Source organism: Medicago sativa, chromosome 4, assembly GCF_051527215.1.
Source record: "Medicago sativa cultivar Bolivia chromosome 4, Bolivia_mono, whole genome shotgun sequence".
Taxonomy (NCBI): Eukaryota; Viridiplantae; Streptophyta; class Magnoliopsida; order Fabales; family Fabaceae; genus Medicago; species Medicago sativa.
In genome coordinates, this window is record NC_140752.1 from 11,442,620 (window position 1) to 11,462,166 (window position 19,547).

General features: G+C 33.2%; 2 protein-coding genes across 2 annotated transcripts; both read right to left on the bottom strand.

Annotated features, from left to right (window-relative positions):
- Window positions 1-1,271: 1,271 nt before the first annotated feature.
- Window positions 1,272-2,594, bottom strand: LOC146926316 (uncharacterized). The gene has a single exon (XM_085706885.1). The coding sequence runs from the start codon at window positions 2,592-2,594 to the stop codon at window positions 1,272-1,274; it is 1,323 nt and encodes a 440-aa protein (XP_085563011.1).
- Window positions 2,595-3,301: 707 nt separating this feature from the next.
- Window positions 3,302-4,255, bottom strand: LOC146926317 (uncharacterized). Its single transcript, XM_085706886.1, has one exon. The coding sequence runs from the start codon at window positions 4,253-4,255 to the stop codon at window positions 3,302-3,304; it is 954 nt and encodes a 317-aa protein (XP_085563012.1).
- Between the last annotated feature and the right edge of the window lie 15,292 nt (window positions 4,256-19,547).

A 19,547-nucleotide genomic window follows, 5' to 3' on the forward strand; every position in this document is an offset into this window, starting at 1 on the left:
CCAAGCCTCCAAACTGTTTAGGCTTAGCAATTTTTTTCCAGCCAACTAAATGAACACCTTTATCATTTGCACCTTTCCAAATAAATTTACGAGTTGTTTGATCATATCATCACAAATTCTTTGGGGGAGCCAGTTGATCTGCATGTAATAGGCTGGTATGGAAGAGAGGACAGATGAAGCAAGAGCTAATCTACCAGACCTATTGAGAAGTTTATTCTTCCAAGAAGCAAGCCTGGTTTGCATTTTCTCAATGATAAAATTAAAATCACTTCTTTTTGGGCGCCCTTTGAGGATGGGGAAACCCGAATATTTTTCCAGAGATGTAGTGCTTCTAATACCAGAAAAGGAGGTAAGAGTGGTGATTTTTTGATTAGGAATACCTGATGAGTAAAAAGCTATAGATTTGGAGAGATTAATCTTGAGACCAGAAGCTTGGCTGAATTTGTCAAATAAGTCCCTGATGAAGCGAAGTTGAGAGTTCTTGGCTTTTGAGAAAAGAAGGACATCATCTGCAAACAGAAGGTGGGATATGTGGGGGATATTTGTGGACAAACGGATAGGATCCCAATCACCTTGAAAAACCGCATTGTTGATGGCAAGGGAAAGCTTCTCCATACAAAGAATATAAAGGTAGGGAGATAATGGGTCACCTTGTCAGAGGCTATGAGTAGGCTTGAAAGGGGGTAACTTATTACCATTCCAAAGGACAGCGTAGGTAGATGATGTGACGCAATGCATTATAAGATTGATAGTAACGTCAGGTAATCCGAAATCATGAAGACAAGTATGAAGGAACTCCCAATTAACATTGTCAAAAGCTTTCTCAAAATCAAGTTTGAAAGCAACATAGCCTTTCTTCCTTTTTGATCTCCTCATAAAGTGAACAATTTCCTGCAAAACAATAGAATTGTCAGAAGTTCCCCTACCTGGCAGAAAACTGCTTTGGTAAGGGCCAATAATATTATTAAGGATCGGTCTGAGGCGATTGATAAGGACTTTGGTGATGAGTTTATAGGTTATGTTGCATAGGCTGATGGGTCGAAATTCTTTGTAGGTTTTTGGAGAATCAAGTTTGGGTATAAGGGCAATGAGGGTGTCAGCTATGGAGGTGTCGAAAGAGCCAGTTTGGAAGGCTTTAGAGACAAGCTGAAAAATATCTTCTCCAACGATGTGCCAATATTGCTTGAAGAAGATGCAATGAAAACCATCCGGGCCAGGTGCTTTGTAAGGTTTCATGGAATTTAGTGCTGATGAAACTTCTTCTTTGGTGATTAGTTTCGCGAGGGAATTTTTAATATCATCATCGATTGTGGGGTGGGGGCCAGTAAAGAAGGTGCGGTCATGGTGATGATTGGGGCTGCAAAAAAGGATTTAAAAAAACTTTGAGCTTCTTCTTGGAGAATGGAGGTGTCGGAGGACCACAAACCATTTGGGAGCTGCAGTCTGTGGATTCTATTCCTCTTCCTTCTTATAATGGTTTGAGCATGGAAAAAGGAGGTATTTTTATCACCAAATTTAACCCAATTCTCCCTTGATTTTTGGTACCATAACATTTCTTCTTGAAAGAGGATGTGATGGTATTCTTGTTGAAGTTGTTTTTCGATGAGGGTGTGTCTGAGGGAGCCAACCCGTTCTAGATAGCTTTGGATGCCTATGAGACGATTTTCAATGTGTTTCTTCCTTTTGAAAATATTGCCAAAAACCTCATGATTGAAAAAGATGGAATTTTCTCTCACTTTATTGAGAGCAACAGTGGTGTTATGGTTTGAAGAATTCCAAGCACTACTCACCAAATCTGCATACTCTTCATGGTCAATCCAAGCTGCCTCGAAATGGAAGGGTCTAGGTCCCCGGGCGAGAGGAAGTCCTCCAAAGCGAAGAAGGAGAGGATTATGGTCGGAGTGAAATCTGCAGAGAACTTCCACAAAGGCTTCCGAGAAGGAAAGCCTCCAGTTTATGTTAGCAATACCTCTGTCAAGCTTCTTTGAGAGGATGCGGAGGTTGTTATGATTACGGTGCCAAGTATAACTCCATCCAGTTGTTGTTAGGTCCAAAAGGTTGCAATCGTTCATGAGGTTGGAGAGGAGAGCTGCTCTGGTATGGTTGAAAATACCCCCCCCCCCCCCCCCCCCGTTGCTCGCTAGGGAGAATGTTTCATTGAAGTCACCTATCAACACCCATAGGCCGGCAATATCGCGATTAAGAGCAGAAAGGTAGCTCCAGAAGGGGGTTCTCAAAGTGTGATTGGGGCTGGCATAAACACAAGTGCAAGTTGTTGTGGCATCTCCAAGGCTAACATTAAAGGTGATAGAGTAAGGATTGGAGTCTATTATGGTGGAGGTAGTGTTGTCAGCTGAGAGTTTGAGGAGCCAGATACCTCCTGAGTGACCATTAGCTTCAATGATGTGCTCAGGAGAGTAACCATTATTTGTCCAGAAAGTGGAAAGTTTAATAAAAGGAACATGAGTTTCAAGGATGGCAAGGAAGGATGGTTTGTACTTACGTATCAAGTCTCTCAAATGTCTTTTGGCTTCGCTGTTAAGGGCCCCTCTAATGTTCCAAGAGAGGATGGTTGTGTCTAGAAGAGCTTCCATTAAAGATGGATAAAAAATCAAATGGAAGGTTAGACTAAGAAAGCATGTCGACCTCCCTGGAGTTGAAATTGTCATGAACATCATCATTGTTTGCTTTGCCAACATCAGTGTCATCTTGCATATCAGAATGGAAATTAGGAGATGAAACATTGTTATCTTTGATCAGCCTGTGTGTGTGGGGGGCGATGTAGGGGAAAGATCAGAGGAGGGGTTGGGTTTGGTGTTGAGGGCTGATTGGTCAGGATTTTTCTGGATGGTTTGTGGCACTTGATCAGACTGTTGAGGTGAGGGAATTTTTGGGATCAGCATGTCCTTCGTTTTAGGGGTGGGGACATGTGCAGGGGCAATAATTGGCTTATGATTGGTATTGTTTTTGCGCAAGATAGTCTTGGGGATAGGCACTTGTGTTTCCTCTTGTCTACGCCTTTTAGGCACATAATTTCCAAAGCCACATGTGCGTTCAGGTGGGTATGACCAATGTTGAGTTTTTTGGTTCGGTGGGTCCAAGGTAGCGTGATTAGCCAATGATGACAGGGCATTAAATCTGTTGTGTTTTTGAGTAAATGTGGAGGCGGCATTGAAAGTGTGATGATTATGGGGTTTCTTTCTTCTAGATACAACTAGCCAATCACCATGCAGCAGGTGATTCTCTTCTTTATTGCTGATTATTTTCTCCTTTTCAGTAACGGTCTCATTGAATCCGACATTTAATGCTTTGCCGTTATTGTCATCAGCCAATGAATGCAATTGAAGTGGTTCCGGTTCAGAGTTGGCGGTTGATTGGGTCGGGTCAGGGATGGCAGTGAGACTATCGTCGGCGGTTTGGGTATTGCCGGACCAGAGCTAGACGACTTCGAGCAGCAATTTCTTCCAAGATGGTCGTAACATCCACAGTTGGTGCAAAATAGGTGTAGCCCTTCATATTGAACTTTGTACCAGTGGCCGTTTACCCATATTTTCCCCACCACCGGAACAGTAAAATCAATTTCCACACAAACTCTTGCAAATTTTCCTCTTTCCACTTTTAGGGTGTTGGTATCCACCTTGATTGGTCGGCCAAGAGCAGATGCCATTGCGAGAAGGAAGCTCTCATCATAATAGACAAGGTTTAATCCAGGAAAGCGTACCCAGACCATCGTGCGATCAACCTTGGCATTAGGTGAAGCGAATTCAGGAGACCAATGGGTGACAGCCAAGCAGTGATCGAAGATTAGCCAAGGTCCTCCAGTGACAACTTTCTCTTTGTCCGCTGCTTGATCGAATTTGACCATAAAGAAACCATTATCGTTATCCCTAATGTCAAATACTCCTTGAAGCTTCCATGTTTTTTGAAGACGTTCTTTCATTGTGTTATAGCCGATGCTTTTCCCAAGAAATTTTACAACGAGTGCATCTCTCCAAGGTGTACACAGTTCCTGAAAAACTTGAGGGTCGATGTGAATTTTTGGTAGAAGGCGGTTTCCATCTTCTAGCTCAATTCGAACAAGCTTTTTCTCTATCATGTCTTCTTTCTGTCGGAGTGGAATTTCTTGGGTAGATTCTAGCAATTTGTCACGGAAGGATGGCTTTTGGGATGGGGGTTTAGGTGGATCAGGTGGTTTGTTGGGTTGTTGCATGTTGGTTTCACCTTGTGCAGAGAACACAAAGTCAGAGCTTAGCATGGTTCTCGACAAGATACATTTCAATAAAACTCATAATAAGGCGTGTTAGAGAGAAAAGACTAAAAACAAAATATTATAATTATAATATCATAATGATAAAAACGAACACAAAAATAGGAAAGAACAAATTAAGAGATTGCTCTTAGGCATATGATCGATGATCGGATTTTTTTTTGTGGTGGCTGGGGTTTGAACCCCGGACCTTGCATATTTTATGCATTGTCCATACCAATTGAGCTAAGCTCACGAGGACATATGATCGGAATAAAGCCACGAAGAATGATAATCAAAAGTAAAAGTAGTTTATTTTGTTTTCAACCACAAAAACGTTTGAAGCTTAATTTTTTCAAGCAATTGGTTTAAAGAGTGTTCCTTTTGCTTAAATATTTGACTATTTCTTTCGTTCCAAATCACCCAAATACACGAAAGCCATAAAAGATGTATTGTTAATCGATGGTTCTTTGTTAATCTTCTTAATTGACCAAATTGAATAAAATGGTCTGAAATGTGAGTTGGGTTCACTATGACGAAAATTGTACCGAAAAAATTACATCGCATACACAACCACACACACAGAGGTGCTGGTGATTCTGAAGAAGACAGTGTCGAGAAAGGTTATCTGCACTAAGAATACGATTCTGAAGTAGATACCATCCAAAGAGTCTTATTTTTAAAGGAACCGCCTTCTGTCAAATGATGTCTAAAGAAGTTGGGAATAGTAACATTTTCCAAATCCGTCAAGTGGTGATAGGTTGTGTTGACTGTATATTTGTGTTTGAATGTAAATTCCATTGTCGCTTGTCTTCCACTCCAATATGTAAAACAATATTATTTAACAAAAACGCTACGCTCCCTTGCCTACTCCTCGTTCCACGCCAATAAATGCCCTCACCACTCCAACACCTCCCCATCCTCCTCCCAACCTAAAAGACTCATATCTAAAACTGACACCATTTTGTTTTTAGCCTAGTCAAAAATCCACCTGAACATATCCTTTAACCACCCCCACCCCACCCCCCCATCCAAGGGTCCAACCGAAACAACAAAGACGACACATCACCAACGTAACAACCTAATTTATCATTAAATAGATTCGATACTTGTGGGATCGTCGAAGAAGGAAAGAAAGTTGATTGATAGATAGGACAAGACTAACTTCATGAAAACCAAGCAATCCCCCCCCCCCATAGAAATATATATGCTCTCTCAAACCAACAATCTAGATTTAATAAAGTCAACCAAATGATATTCGAAATTTAGTTTTTGAGAATCACCGCTACTTGGAAGCCCCAAATAAGAGAAAGGGAGAGTTCCCGTTTTGAACTCAGCAGCGATGAAGTCTCAATCAACCAAGTAGTAGAAATATTAACCCCAACTAACCGACTCTTGTGGAAATTCACTTTGGAACATGGTATCACTTTGAAAAGGATAAGGACAACTTTCAGAGACCTTATGTTTGACCAAATTTTTTTCGCATATCAATAGAGTTTCGTCTATAAATTGAAGATGTGAAATTGAAACCCTATATGGATTCTCAACCATGTAATGAGAGTAAAGTCGTGTGTCGACTGAAGCTTGCATCATTACATTCAAGCATTTTGCTGCTATTAGTAAGAGAAAATAAGAGAGTGTATCTCCATGGCAGAGCTCTTTTTGAAAAGAGAATTTTTTAGTCAGACTGCCATTAACAAGAGATGATGTTGTAGCGGTGCTAATGCACTCCATAATCCACTTCCACCATAAGGTTAGGAAATGTATTTTGGACAAGACACCATCCAAATATTTTCAATCCACCGAGTCAAAATTCTTTTCAAAATTAACTTTAAAAACAATTAATTCTTTTTTGAGCTTACGAGCTTCATCCACCAACTCATTAGCTATTAAAATACCGTCAAGAATTTGGGAACCTTGAATGAAGGTTGATTGTTCTTCCGATATTACACAACTGGTCACCAATCTCAATCTATTAGCTAAAAGTTTAGCCAACACCTTATACAGACACCCAACCAAGGAAATGGGTCTGAAGTCCGATAATCTTTGAGGACTCTCCACTTTAGGGATAAGAGCTATGAAAGTATCGTTGATTTCTTTCACCAATTTACCATTTCGATCAAAATTTGTAATGAAGAGTATCATATTATCCTTTAAACCATCCTTAAACTCCATATTAAACCCAAATTTACTCCATCAGGGGCTGAACTTTTGTAACTGTTGCATCCCAAATAGCTTATTTCACCTCTTCTATAATGAAAGGTTTTACCAGCTCCTCACCCTTCGCCACACTTAAAGTTTTAAAAGAAAAATTATCCACCCCTGGACTCTCAAAATTACCTGAATGAAAGTGAGTTGCAAAATGAATGGTTAAACACCACTTCGTGAACATTGTTCACCCCTTCCACCTGGAGACCATTCACATTAATAAAGATGATAACATTAGATCAACATCTAGAAGAGAAAACTCTGTGTAAGAATTAAATGTTAGCATCACCCTCTTTCAACAAACTCATTATGGATTTCTGCCAATGAGTATTATAACTTATTCTTGCCAGAGAAATTTTTTTTATAGATAAAGAATGAAATTTCTCCACCTCATCTAGATCTAGAGTGATATCTTCCCCCTTTATATCAAGAGAAGAAATGTGGTCTTTCATATTGATGATCCTACCTTTAATATCCTGAGTATGTTATTAATGCATAATTTTTAGAGTGCCTTTTATCAACTTTAGTTTTTCTTTCAACATACAGCCTCCCCAACCTGTTACAAGATAATAATGTGATTGTTCCTAAACAAACTATTGACATCCATGGAGATCTGTCCAAGACTTAAGCATACGAAACGAATGAGGACCCCAATTTTCCTCACCAATGGTCAACAAAACGGACAATGATTGGAAAGACCACAGATCAAAGCCTTTTGACACAGTTTGGGAATTTATAACGCCACTTTTCAAACAATAAAAATATGTCGAGTCAACTCATAGAAACACCATCACCACGATGCCAATTAAAATTACATCCACAAATAGGAAGATTAAATAATACATTTTTATCAATGAACTAATTGGACAGAAAAAAATCATCTTGCCTAAGTCCGACCGTTCAACTCCATCTTTTCTCTGAAGACTGAATGACAATGAAATCAACGCACACACGCCAATTAGCCTCCCTGTTATTAAACAAAAAACCACTCCAACACATCCACAAGGTTTGTCTTCCACTTGAGTCATGGTGACAAGTCATCTTATGTTATTCTTAACATATTTTGCAGTCATTTTTATTTACTTTTAATCCAAGATAGAGGAGTTTTAGAAATATTTCCTATGCTTTATTTCTTTTGTAAATTGTCTTTAGTTACCATGAGTAACTAAACCCTGTTAGGGTAGGGTTCTAAGATGAACCTCTATTTTATTTGTTAGATTATTTAATTTAAGTTATTTATTGAGTTATTTTATGAATCTTATTTAATTTTATTATGCGAATTCTTGCATGTGAAGTCAACCAACCCTAAGATAACGGTACTTAGGGAGGTGACATACCTAATATTGATGAAAACGTACCCGGATCAGGAAGTAACTAAGATAACGAAATAATAGTAATTATGGAAATAGTCGTAACAGCGGAGATTGGATTACCATAATAACTTTACTTTTCTTTCATCCTTGGTAAGGTAGACGAGATATGGTTGCTCGTTTGTAGAACTACCGAAAGGGAGAGTATCTTGATGAGCTTCTAAGAGTCATAGACTGGGAGAACCTTTAGGACCATTGAGAATTTAGGAACCATAATTTAAGTCTTTGATTCAATTACCTATGAGAGAGCAAGAACCCCACACACATCTACGTGCAAAGATGCATCCCCTTATAGGATTGACGACCCTAAGAATTGACACGCACAGAAACTCCGGTGTAAGGTTGCAACTCGACAGCTGGAGGGGAATAAAACCAGACCTTTAAGAGAGTAAGGCCTCACACGTACAAACTCGTGTGAATAGTAAGTGCAACTCAACAGCAGGTAGGAAATAAAACCCCACAAACTCATTAGTTAAATAGAAGACATAAACCCAATATCTGAATAATATTTGACCATTAATTAATTCCAACAAATGAATAGAGAGGATTCGAATCTAACCGCCGATAACATTATGCAATCTAAACATGTTACTTCTAAACTCTCGCTCTGAGCTAACAAATCAAATTGCACAAACTCCCCCTTTATCTTTTATTTATTTGTTTATTTATTGTTTTTTTTTTCTTAAATAAGTAACGCTAATTGTCTAGTTGAAACGACAATCTATGTGAATACGATACTCTACTTACACTTTATTAGTTGGTAAACGATTTGATACACTTACCTAAATCTTTTAGATTGATTTGTATCACTTTTTGGATTCTTTGTCTTTTGCGCTTATTGTGTCAAATTTTATGTCCCTTAGTTTTTTTTTAGGGTTAATTAAGTAAATGGTCCCTATAAATATTCAGAATTTTGTTTTTAGTCCCTACAAAATAAAATTGCACTTTTTAGTCCCTGTGACATTTTCCTTTAGCATTTTAGAGACTGAAAATGCTAACGTAAAATTTTTACAGGGACTAAAAATGCAGACGAAATTTTTTACAGGAACTAAAAAGTGCGATTTTATTTTGTAGAGACTAAAAATGAAATTCTGAATATTTATAGGGATCATTTACTTAATTAACCTTGGGTTAAATATGTTTTTTGTCCTTATAAAATTGGGTTAAATATGTTTTTGGTCCCTATAAAATTGCGACATTCTAAGTTTAGTCCTTACTTAATTTTAATAGCTTTTTTAATCCCTACAAAAAAAATTTACTTATAATTTTAGTCCCTGCTAAAATAAATTTTGTTCAATTATCCTTAAACTCTTAAATTTTTTAACGATTCTTTTTATACAAGTTTAGAACACTATGAATGGTTCATTTACTAAAATCTAATTTTTTAACATGAAATAAATTAAATATGAATTTTTTAAAACGATAAAAGTTTATGATATAAGTAATAAAAATATGCATGTAGAAATCAAATTTTTGCGAAATTTTTTTCAGAGGACCTTTTAATAACGTTCTTAACACGTCTGTAAAAAATTGTTGAAAACTTAAGAGTTTAAGCATAAATTAAACAAATTTGGATTGAGTAAGGACTAATATTGAGTGCATAAATTTTTTGTAGGGACTAAAAATGCTATTAAAATTAAGTAAGGACTAAACTTACAAGGTCGCAATTTTATAGGGACGAAAAACATAATTAACCCTATAAAATTTGGAACTTCTAGGTTTAGTCATTACTTAATTTTAATAGCTTTTTTAGTCCCTATAAAAATAATTTGCATGTAGTTTTAGTCCCTACTAAAACAAAGTTTCTCTAACTATCCTTATACTCTTAAATTTTTTAACGATTTTTTTAGACAAGTTTAGAACATTACAAAAGGTTCATTTACTAAAATTTAGAATATTTTAACATGAAATGAATTAAATATGATTTTATTTAAAAGACAAAAGTTTAAGATAAAAGTGTTCTGGACCGGCCAAAGAGATTCTTGGCCCATTTACTTAGGCCCAATATCATTCAAAGCCCAAACTCCACGTTTGGCATTATTGCTCACAACGTACCCCCTCGCCTGAAGGAGGGTGCACGAAGCAAAGAGACCGGTTCAAACGAACCCCAACGTCTCTCTTGCACGTTGTGCACGTTCCCGCAATAAAATCTCTGGCGGTTACACTTCCCACGATTTCGTAACCGCCAGAGCCAGGTGTGCCTCCTTAACGGCTCTGCAGCTCTCCACCTCTATAAATAGGGGACTCACCGCAGTCCCCAAGGTAGAACTCTATCTCCTTCTAACCCTCACTCTCTGATCTCTACTGACTTGAGCGTCGGAGTGTCTGCAGGTACACACCCCCCATCCGCTCCAAGAAGCATCCTGACGCATTCCACCACCGTCACAACCACCGCATTCAAAGCACCGGCAGTCTCCTTCTGATCAGGTACGATCAAAAAGTAACAAAAATCTGGACATAGAAATAAAATTTTGAAATAATTTTTTGTAAATGAACTTTTAGTAATGTTCTTAAGACTTCGGCAAAAAATTGTTCAAAATGATAAAAGTTTAAGCATAACTAAACAAATTTAGATTTAGTAGGGACTAAAATTGAGTGCATAAATTTTTTAAAAACCCTATTAAAATTAAGTAAGGACTAAACTTAAAAGGTCTCAATTTTATAGGGATAAAAACATATTTAACCATTAACCTTTAAGATTAAGATATCGCAAATGATCCATTATTTCTACCCATTTGCCTAATAAAAATACTCTTATCTAATGCAGACTCTTTAATGCTATTTATCCCCTTCCAAAATAATGTCATTTTAGTCAAAATAATTGTCTCAGTTAACTATGCTCTTATACTATCAATGAAACATTACCGTTTACTCTTTATTATTTATTTTTTCAATATTTATTATTTCTATTTCTCATACATACCATTAGTGAAAGATAACTTTGGAAACAAAAATCATAATTTATCATTCTCTCATATATAATTAACTATATTTCCTAACTTATGTGTTATGTGCTAAATGACATTTATAAATATTTATCATTCTCTCATTTATAAATGATGACTCAGCTATAGCAGTCATTTTGATTGAATTTTCTGCTCAACAGATTTTTAATACTACATTTTTTAAACGCGTTTCAGAGCTTATAAATTTATCATTCCATGTGAAAAATGTCCTTCCATGTGAAAATTCCCGTGTGGCCCAAGCGAAGTTACCTAGTACCGAAGGAAAAGATGGAGAAGAAGCCACGAAGGTAATGCCCCCATCAGTTCTATCATGTTGCATTAATGGTGAACACTCAACACTCATGTTTTGGAGTGTTGCTAACTGCAGAGTATCTATTCAACATCTAATGTACAATGGTTTTTTCTTTCAACAACATTCAACACCCACTTTTTCAATTTCCAACACTCCACATTATTTTCTATCTCTTATTCAACATTCATTCAACTTTTATCATTTCCAATAGTTTTTCATTCAACACTCTACCCCACTACCTTTTATTTCTTATTCTTATTTAATTTTATATTTTTGTTTTTATAATTACATAAAATTACAATTATCGATTATAATTAAATTAAAATAAAAAACACTTAACAATTTTTGTTTTTTTTGTAAAAACAAAATTTATTTATATAATTTATTTTTATTTTAGTAACTTAAAATGCAATAGAAAGATAAAGACAAGATTAAAACTTGGTTTGCTAATAGAAAGATAATAATACAATTAAGATAGTGAAAAATTTGTTTTTTTTTTGTGTCCAAATCAAATGAACCAAGTCTCTATTTATAGACAAAAAAAAAAATCATGAATTTTGGTAAAATAAAAAGATTGAAAAAAATAATTTCAATGGAATAATTGAGTTCAAATTATTAAGATGAAAAAAATCCATAGAGCCAATCAGCAACAGACACGTGTCAGCACTTATTCTCTCTCCAACTTTCTCTCTCTCCGCGCCTGCTGCTTCACACGCCATTGTCGGCGCGTGTTCCACACTCTCCAGCCTCAGCAAATGGAAACTCGCCACGTCGTCCCTTTGGCAGCAGCTTCAACATGTTGAATATCTTCAACATCTCTTTCCTCCACATCATCCTTCAACACCACCATTGGAGCATTTCACATGTTGAAGGTTGCTTTCAACATAGCAATTCAACACCATTGGACATGCCAAGTCTTAATTCATTAAGTAAGGTCTGTTATATAAATCGAACGGTGATATAATGTTTTCATAAAAAAATCATGTCATTCTCAGACTCATTAACCTCTAAATTCTTCTTAATAGTTCTCTTATAGTTTTTATAAGTGTTCCCTTACATATAGTGATTTGACTATTCTCCGTACGATCTATTATCCTTATTACGTAACTCATAGGTCTTCTTTCTGTATACCCAAACTCTCTAAGTCTAGTTTTTACCATTTTTTTTCTACTTGTGTATATGTTACAACAACTTTCTCTAATGTTGTTATTTATAATTCTATCTCATTTGTCTTACCACACATTCAACGCAACATCATCACCTAAGCTACACTGAACTTATGTTCTTGTTGGTTCTTTATCTCCCAACACTTTGTCTCTTTTAGTAAAAAGTTTTAAAATAGGGATTATCTTGACACAATGCAATATTTTAGAGGACTAAAATTACAATTAAAATTTAATAGACATTAATTTTGTAGGAACTAAAAACATATTTACCCCATTTTTTACTAATTATATTGCTTATGCCAAATATTTATCAACTTTGTCATAATTAATCTCCCGCTACCTCTTTTAGCCGAGTCATTCATTGTAACATTTTTTTTTCATTTTTAAGACTTTAGTATAAAAACGTAATTAAAGAATTTGAGTGAATTTTCACTCCTTTTTTAGGTAAATGGAGTGCATATGGTGAATCACTGCAACATCTTAAGAATATATACATAAAAAGAAACTAGAACGAAAAGAAAAGAGAAGAGAGACATCGACCAAAAGCTCCATAAGCACGGAAAGAGAAAAGGAAAAAAAAAAAAACATAAACACCAAGTGATTATACTTTGGTGTGATGTTGTGTGAATTGAAAAAATATAGTGTGGAGATCCCACATAAAATAGAACACACACACTAGTAGTGTTTAAATTGCGGTATTTAATTTTAAATCTATACTATATATAAAGAAAATTATCTCTTTCAGCCCTTTTGGGTTGGACTTTTCTTTCCAAAAGTACCCTCAATTTTTAATTTTAATTTTAAATACAAATAACACATGTAACAAATAGATAAGAATAAATTTAATTTAAGGTTCCCTAAAAAAAATTAATTTAAGGAGAAAACTTACACACAATTCCTTATGAACTGTTCTTACTATTAGCCAATTATAAAATAACACGTGGATTACTAATCAATGTCACTAATCGTCCCCGTTAACCCTCTTTTACCTCCGTTAACCACAGATCAAACTCAAAAAACTATCACAAAACAAAAACCAATGTTAATTTTTTATCAGCCGATTTTATGTTGTACATCTATGTTGTTCTCCTCAATACAACCGACAAAAATTGCCAAGTATTTTCATATTCCTTCCACAAAAACAGTATTTTCATATTATTTTATTACTTCCACAAAAAAAAGTATTTCCATATTATTTTATTATTTTATTAATATAAGTTACTCTTCCTTAGCCTTTGATCAATTGTAACAAACACGAGCGAAAAATAATGTTAAAGATTGGACTTTAAATCCTCTAAAAAAAATATTAGTAACAAACGTGAGCAAATAATGTTAAAGATTGGACTTTAAATCCTCTAAAAAAAATATTAGTAACAAACGTGAGCAAAAAATAATAATGTTAAAGATTGGACTTTAAATACTCTTAAAAAAATTAGTAACAAACAAGAGCAAAAAATAATGTTAAAGATTGGACTTTAAATCTTCTGATAAAAAGATTAGTAACAAACGTGAACAAAAAATAATGTTAAAGAATGGAATTTAAATCCTCTAAAAAAGACTAGGACTCAAAGTATTTTAGAAAAAGATTTGTTAGCACAATATTAAATATTAATAAGTAGGGTTCTCACAGTTCATAGTTCGTTTCCGTATTGTTTAGTTTTTCTCAACCTCTTTCAACCATCTGCATCAGAATTTAGAATTAACTTGTAAGTTTTTTTTCATTTTTCTTTCATGTTACAACTAATCAAAATCGATTAATTTTATGGATTATTTGACTTTGCTGATTTATAAGTGATTATGATTCAAATTGTTTACGATTAATTTTAAGAATTATTTGACTTTGCTGGTTTATATAAGCTTATACAAACTATGATAGCGTGACTTTTTTTATATAAAGAGAACCGTGATTTTTTTAAATTATTAAATAAATCATTATTTTGTTTAATAAAGGCAATATAGCTTCAACAACGTATGTAACGTCGGTGCCGATGATGACATTGAAAACTCTATCACTCAACTCCTTTTATGCTTTCTATGAGATCTTTGTTTCCCCACTCAAGTTTTTTTGTAGTGAGTTTAGTCAACAATGGTTGTCCTCTTCACATGTAAGTTGTGACGCCCCACCATTGATAATTATTAAATTAAAAACAAATGCGAGTTCAGGACTTCCCTTTGTGCTTAGTAGAAAACAGTTTTTCGTTAGACTAAGTTTTGCTATTATCATAAATAAGTCACAAGGGCAAACAATTTCCAATGTCTGAATCTATCTATCTTCCACGACATGTTTTCAGCCATGGTCAATTATGTGTAGCTTTATCAAGAGGAGTTTCTCAAAATTCAACAAAAGTTCTCATTAAAGAAGGGCAAATAGAGGGAGACGATGAAGACTTTACGAAATGTAGTTTTTAAAGATATTCTTTTATCGCAATCATAACAATGTTTCTTTTACATAACATGTCATTTATACATTTATGTTATTATGTTACTAATTACTATTAGAATAAACAATAAATGATCCTTATTTTATCTTAATTTTATATGCAGGCAAACTAAAATATGTTGAGTTCAAAAATAATTGTTATATGCCTTGACAATATTTTGTTTATAAATCAATATATCAATAATTTCCATTAATATTTTAATCAAAATTATAAAAACAAACATAATAAAATAATCACATGCGTTAGCGCAGTGGAAAGAGCGGACAGCCGGACACGATAGTGCCCGTCTTTCCGCTATTACTTAATAATGATAAAAATCATAGTAATTATTATTTTTATTCGTGAATGTCACTTTCCATAAATTTAGCTTATGATGGTTGTGATAAGAATAAGAGCCCGTTTGTTATAGCTTTTCTAAGAAAAAAAAATCACTTTTTTTAAACAAATAATCACTTTTAAGAGTTTTGCATCCGTTTGTTACAGATTTTTAAAAAAATCAGAATCTAAAAATAATCTAAAAACAACTTCAAATTAGAAGCTGTTAGGAGCAGCTTAAAATAAAATAGATTTTTTTTAGAGGAGAGAGAAAATATAATTTAAAAGATTGAACTAATTTTGTAACAAAAAAAATACCTTTTATATAGTTGTATCCAAACAAACTAGATTATTTGTTTACAAAAAGTGATTTTTATTACAGTAAACAAACGCAAAATAGATTCTGATTTTTCATATAATCTCTAAATTATTTTATATCAAAATCACTTTTATTTTAATTCGTAACAAACGGGCCCTAAGAATTCAATTGAATTTCTTATATTTCCTTCATTCAAATCCAATGAATTTGTTTCCTCTACTTTTTTGGATTTGTTTCTTTTGATTCTATCCACACGTGTTGTTGAACTGATTAATGGATAAGTCCCCTTCTGATCTTATTCATTAGAGTAACTGTTGGCGCAATTTCTGCTAAAACAGTTACAAAATCTCTATATAAATAGAGGACTCCACTCAGTTCAAAAATCACACCAAAGAGTTTCTATTGAGTTGTCGAGAACTCTTTCTCTCGCAATTTTTGCTAAAACAGTTACAAAATCTCTATATAAACAGAGGACTCCGCTCAGTTCAAAAATCACATCAAAAAGTTTATATTGAGTTGTCGAGAACTCTTTCTCTCTTCTCCCTCCAGTCTTCAGCTTGTGTTGACGAACTATTCTTCTCCTCATCTCCTTTTATCCGTTCCTTCGAAAATAAGAGTGTTCTTAAGACCTTAGTCCCTATTCGGTATAATGTCCCTTCGGAATTAATAAAGGTCTTAAAAACATAGTCCCTTCGATAATGTATGTCTCTTCAGAATAAAGAGTACTTTTAAGATCATAGACCCTTTTAGAACAATAATGTCTCGTCGGAATTAAGAATGATCTTAACATTATATAAATATTCTTTCAATATTTTTTTACTTGAGGAGAAATGGTGGTATCACCATATTTGAGTGGTCGTAGTGCCATATTGATATTTTGGAGAACTTAAAATTAGAATGGTGGTAACACCATATTTGAGTGGTCTCAACACCATAACAGAGTGGTAACAATACCATATTAAAGTGGTTTTAGTATTAAAGAGTGGTCTTAGTACCATATTTAAGGGTGTAAATCTCGAACGATTTTCTATAGTGTCGTAGTTAACCTCACAGTTGTAGTTGGGCTTGTTTTATCCTGGGGGCGGCGTGGTTGATAGTCTGTCTAGCACAATTTTGAGCAGTGTCACGAAACGTCTTAAAGAGAGCGATCTGGTCGTGACTCAACCTAGCAACAACTTTGGTAGATATTCTTTTTTCAAAAATAGAATTTGAAAATCCAAATACAACCGTTTGAAAATCCAAAAACAACAGCATCAACCTTCTCAACATTTGTAGCAGTGAGCTTGACAATTGGCCGCACTTTGGGTTTGCTAACATTTGTTGAACTTACAATGACCTTAGGAGTCTAATACCTGCAGTTCTTAAAAGAATGTCCAAAAATCTGGGGTAGTTTCTCACATTCAATATCCATATAAAAGCAAACAATTATTTTGGTTTTTGAATTTGAGAGACGTGATTACAATAATCTTTAGATGTATTAAAATTGCAATCACATCCCTAGTGTCTCTTTTGTTGTTTTATGTACTAAAGTGAACAACGAAAAAATAATTCAAGGATTAAATTGATTATCTAAAAATAGACACGACGACCAAAATGACTAATAAAAGAAATATATGTGGAAAAAAAATTGTAAATGTATTTATAATTTGACACATTTAATTATTACAATGACAATATATCATACATTAATCCCTTAAGAAAAAACACATCACACATCCCTTAAGAAAAAACACATCACACATTTATATACAGTATCATTTTTTTTATAGATGAAATGACAAATTTACTATAAACTTACATAAAAATAAAGGTGTCGAAGTTCAAACCTCAATTATAACATTCAATCTAACGTTTTCGGTATTTTTGTTGGTTGAATTAGAATTTATGTACGATTAAAATGGTTTTTTACGCAATATATGATAGTGGTATATATATCTTCCTTTTTTGAAGGAGTGTTATTCATATTTATTCAGACTTATTTTTTGTGTGGCTGAATCTATTTTTTATGTGTTTTTTAAATGACAATCTCCGTTTATTTTTATAAAAGAAATGTTAGTGAGTGTTCTAAATGCATTTTTTAAAGATCTAAAATACTTTCTTAAAAATCGGGTACAAACTTTAAACAACTATTATTTTAAAACAAAGGAGTAGTAAGTTAATGATCTTAAAACTTTAAAACTTGTGTATTTCATATATTAAAAATTGAACTATTTAACTTTTTAATAAATAATTACCTAATTGACAATCTTAAAAAATGCTCTAAGAGCTTGCGTCAGTAAGACTCTTTTTATAAATGGAGAGATCCATACTCACATTACATCGATACTAGTATGACAATTACGAGACGACAAAGAGCTAAAAATTGGTACTCTCTCCCGTTCTTTTTATAAGAAGAAAAATAAAAAAAAAACATTCAAACTAATGCAATCATTAATTAAAGTAGTAATGTTTTGAATATTTTCACAAATATATCCACATAAAAAGTTGTGAAGCAATATTAAATACATCCCCTAATATTAAAAAAAAAATATTAAATAAAAGGTTAAAAATCTTTTAAGCAATAACCACATCTTAAAAATTGTAATATTTTCTTATAATTAGGACCAGAATTTTATTTAAAATTTTTTTTGTATATAAAACCGAGTAAAATATAAAAGCTCAAACTTCAAAAGTAACATGTTTCTTTCCCAGGTAACTGTGATCTCATTTCAGTTACTCATTACCCGGTGCGGCTGCGCGTGTCCTGCTCAAGCACCATATATAGCCACGTCACCCATTTAATCCCAATAAATGTTTATAAATCAGAGGTTTTATTTTTTGGTTACATCCACAAAACCTCAAATTTACTTATTTTTGTACATTTATTATTTAAATTAATAAATTAAAGATTATTTTAAAACTAAAAAAATTATTCGTTAACTTTGGTATTTTATAACCTCTTAAAATATATATATTTTTTATTTTAACAAAGATCATCTCATAAGAATAAATATCATTTTAATTTTTTTTTTATAGAAAGACAAGAAAAAATATCATTTTAATATTCATAAGCATTATGATAATTTTTATGTTTTATATTAAAAATGTTTAATATTCACTATTACGAGTAATAAAAATTTAAAAAATTAAATATTATTTCAGTTGACATTAATAAATAATATTTAGTTTTTTTTTTTGACAAGAATTAATATTTAGTTTTTTTGAAGAAAGAAATAATATTTAGTTATTACTAAAATTATATAAATGTACATGATAGGAAATAGATTTTAAAAAATATATATTTTGCTATTAATTTAAAAATAAAATATACATGTATTTTTTTCTTTTGGAAGGGATTTTTTTATTAATAATAGTGATATTAATAACTAAATTACAATTGTTTTAGATGAGATTCGAACTAACATGTTTTACTATATATTCCAAATTATAATAGGATTAGCTTCTTTTAATCTTATCTCCAAATTGATCATATATGCATCACTCTCAAATTAGCAAGTTCTACTATACATGTAGATAAGTTCAATTTTTAACCAACAATATACATATATGAGTGTTAAGTGCTTCAGACACTTTAAACAAGTGACGAGAGAGTTCTATCTTTGACTCTTATGAATGGATAAAGCCTAAGAAAGAACTCACAACATGTATATAACACGTTCTGCAATAAATAATCTTCAATTCTAAAAACTGCGAAAACAACATTTGTGTGAATTTGAACCAAATATTAAAGTCACAATTACATATTCCGTTAAATAATTAATATTTTTTTCTATTGTTTTAAGTTTAATCATGCATGCTAGTACTAATTTGCTACTATTTTTTCCTGATATTATTAATAGTTTGTCACTATTTAGATTGCAAAGACACTTTTTTAAGCAACAACAACCAATATACTTATGGTTCCTTTTGCACTAAACAAAGTGAGGAATCTTTTTGAGTTTTTGGCGTTTCTTTTTATTATGAACCCAATTTTTAATATTAAAACAGTTATTGATCGGTGAAGTTCAAAAAAAGTTAGTTAGTTCATCCTATACAAACTTACTTTTACTTAATTTATAAGAATGACTATTTTTAAGGAGAGGAGTGGGTCTTGTCGATACTGGTTGGTTGACAGATAACATTGTTAGGAGGGTGGGGGATGGTCGAGATACTTTGTTTTGGGTGGACCCGTGGCTGGATGATTGTCCTCTAGCAAGATCCTTTGATAGGCTATACTGCCTTGCA

Coding starts and splice junctions, on each gene's coding strand:
- LOC146926317 (XM_085706886.1), bottom strand. CDS start 4,255: ATGCTAAGCTCTGACTTTGTGTTCTCTGCACAAGGTGAAACCAACATG.
- LOC146926316 (XM_085706885.1), bottom strand. CDS start 2,594: ATGGAAGCTCTTCTAGACACAACCATCCTCTCTTGGAACATTAGAGGG.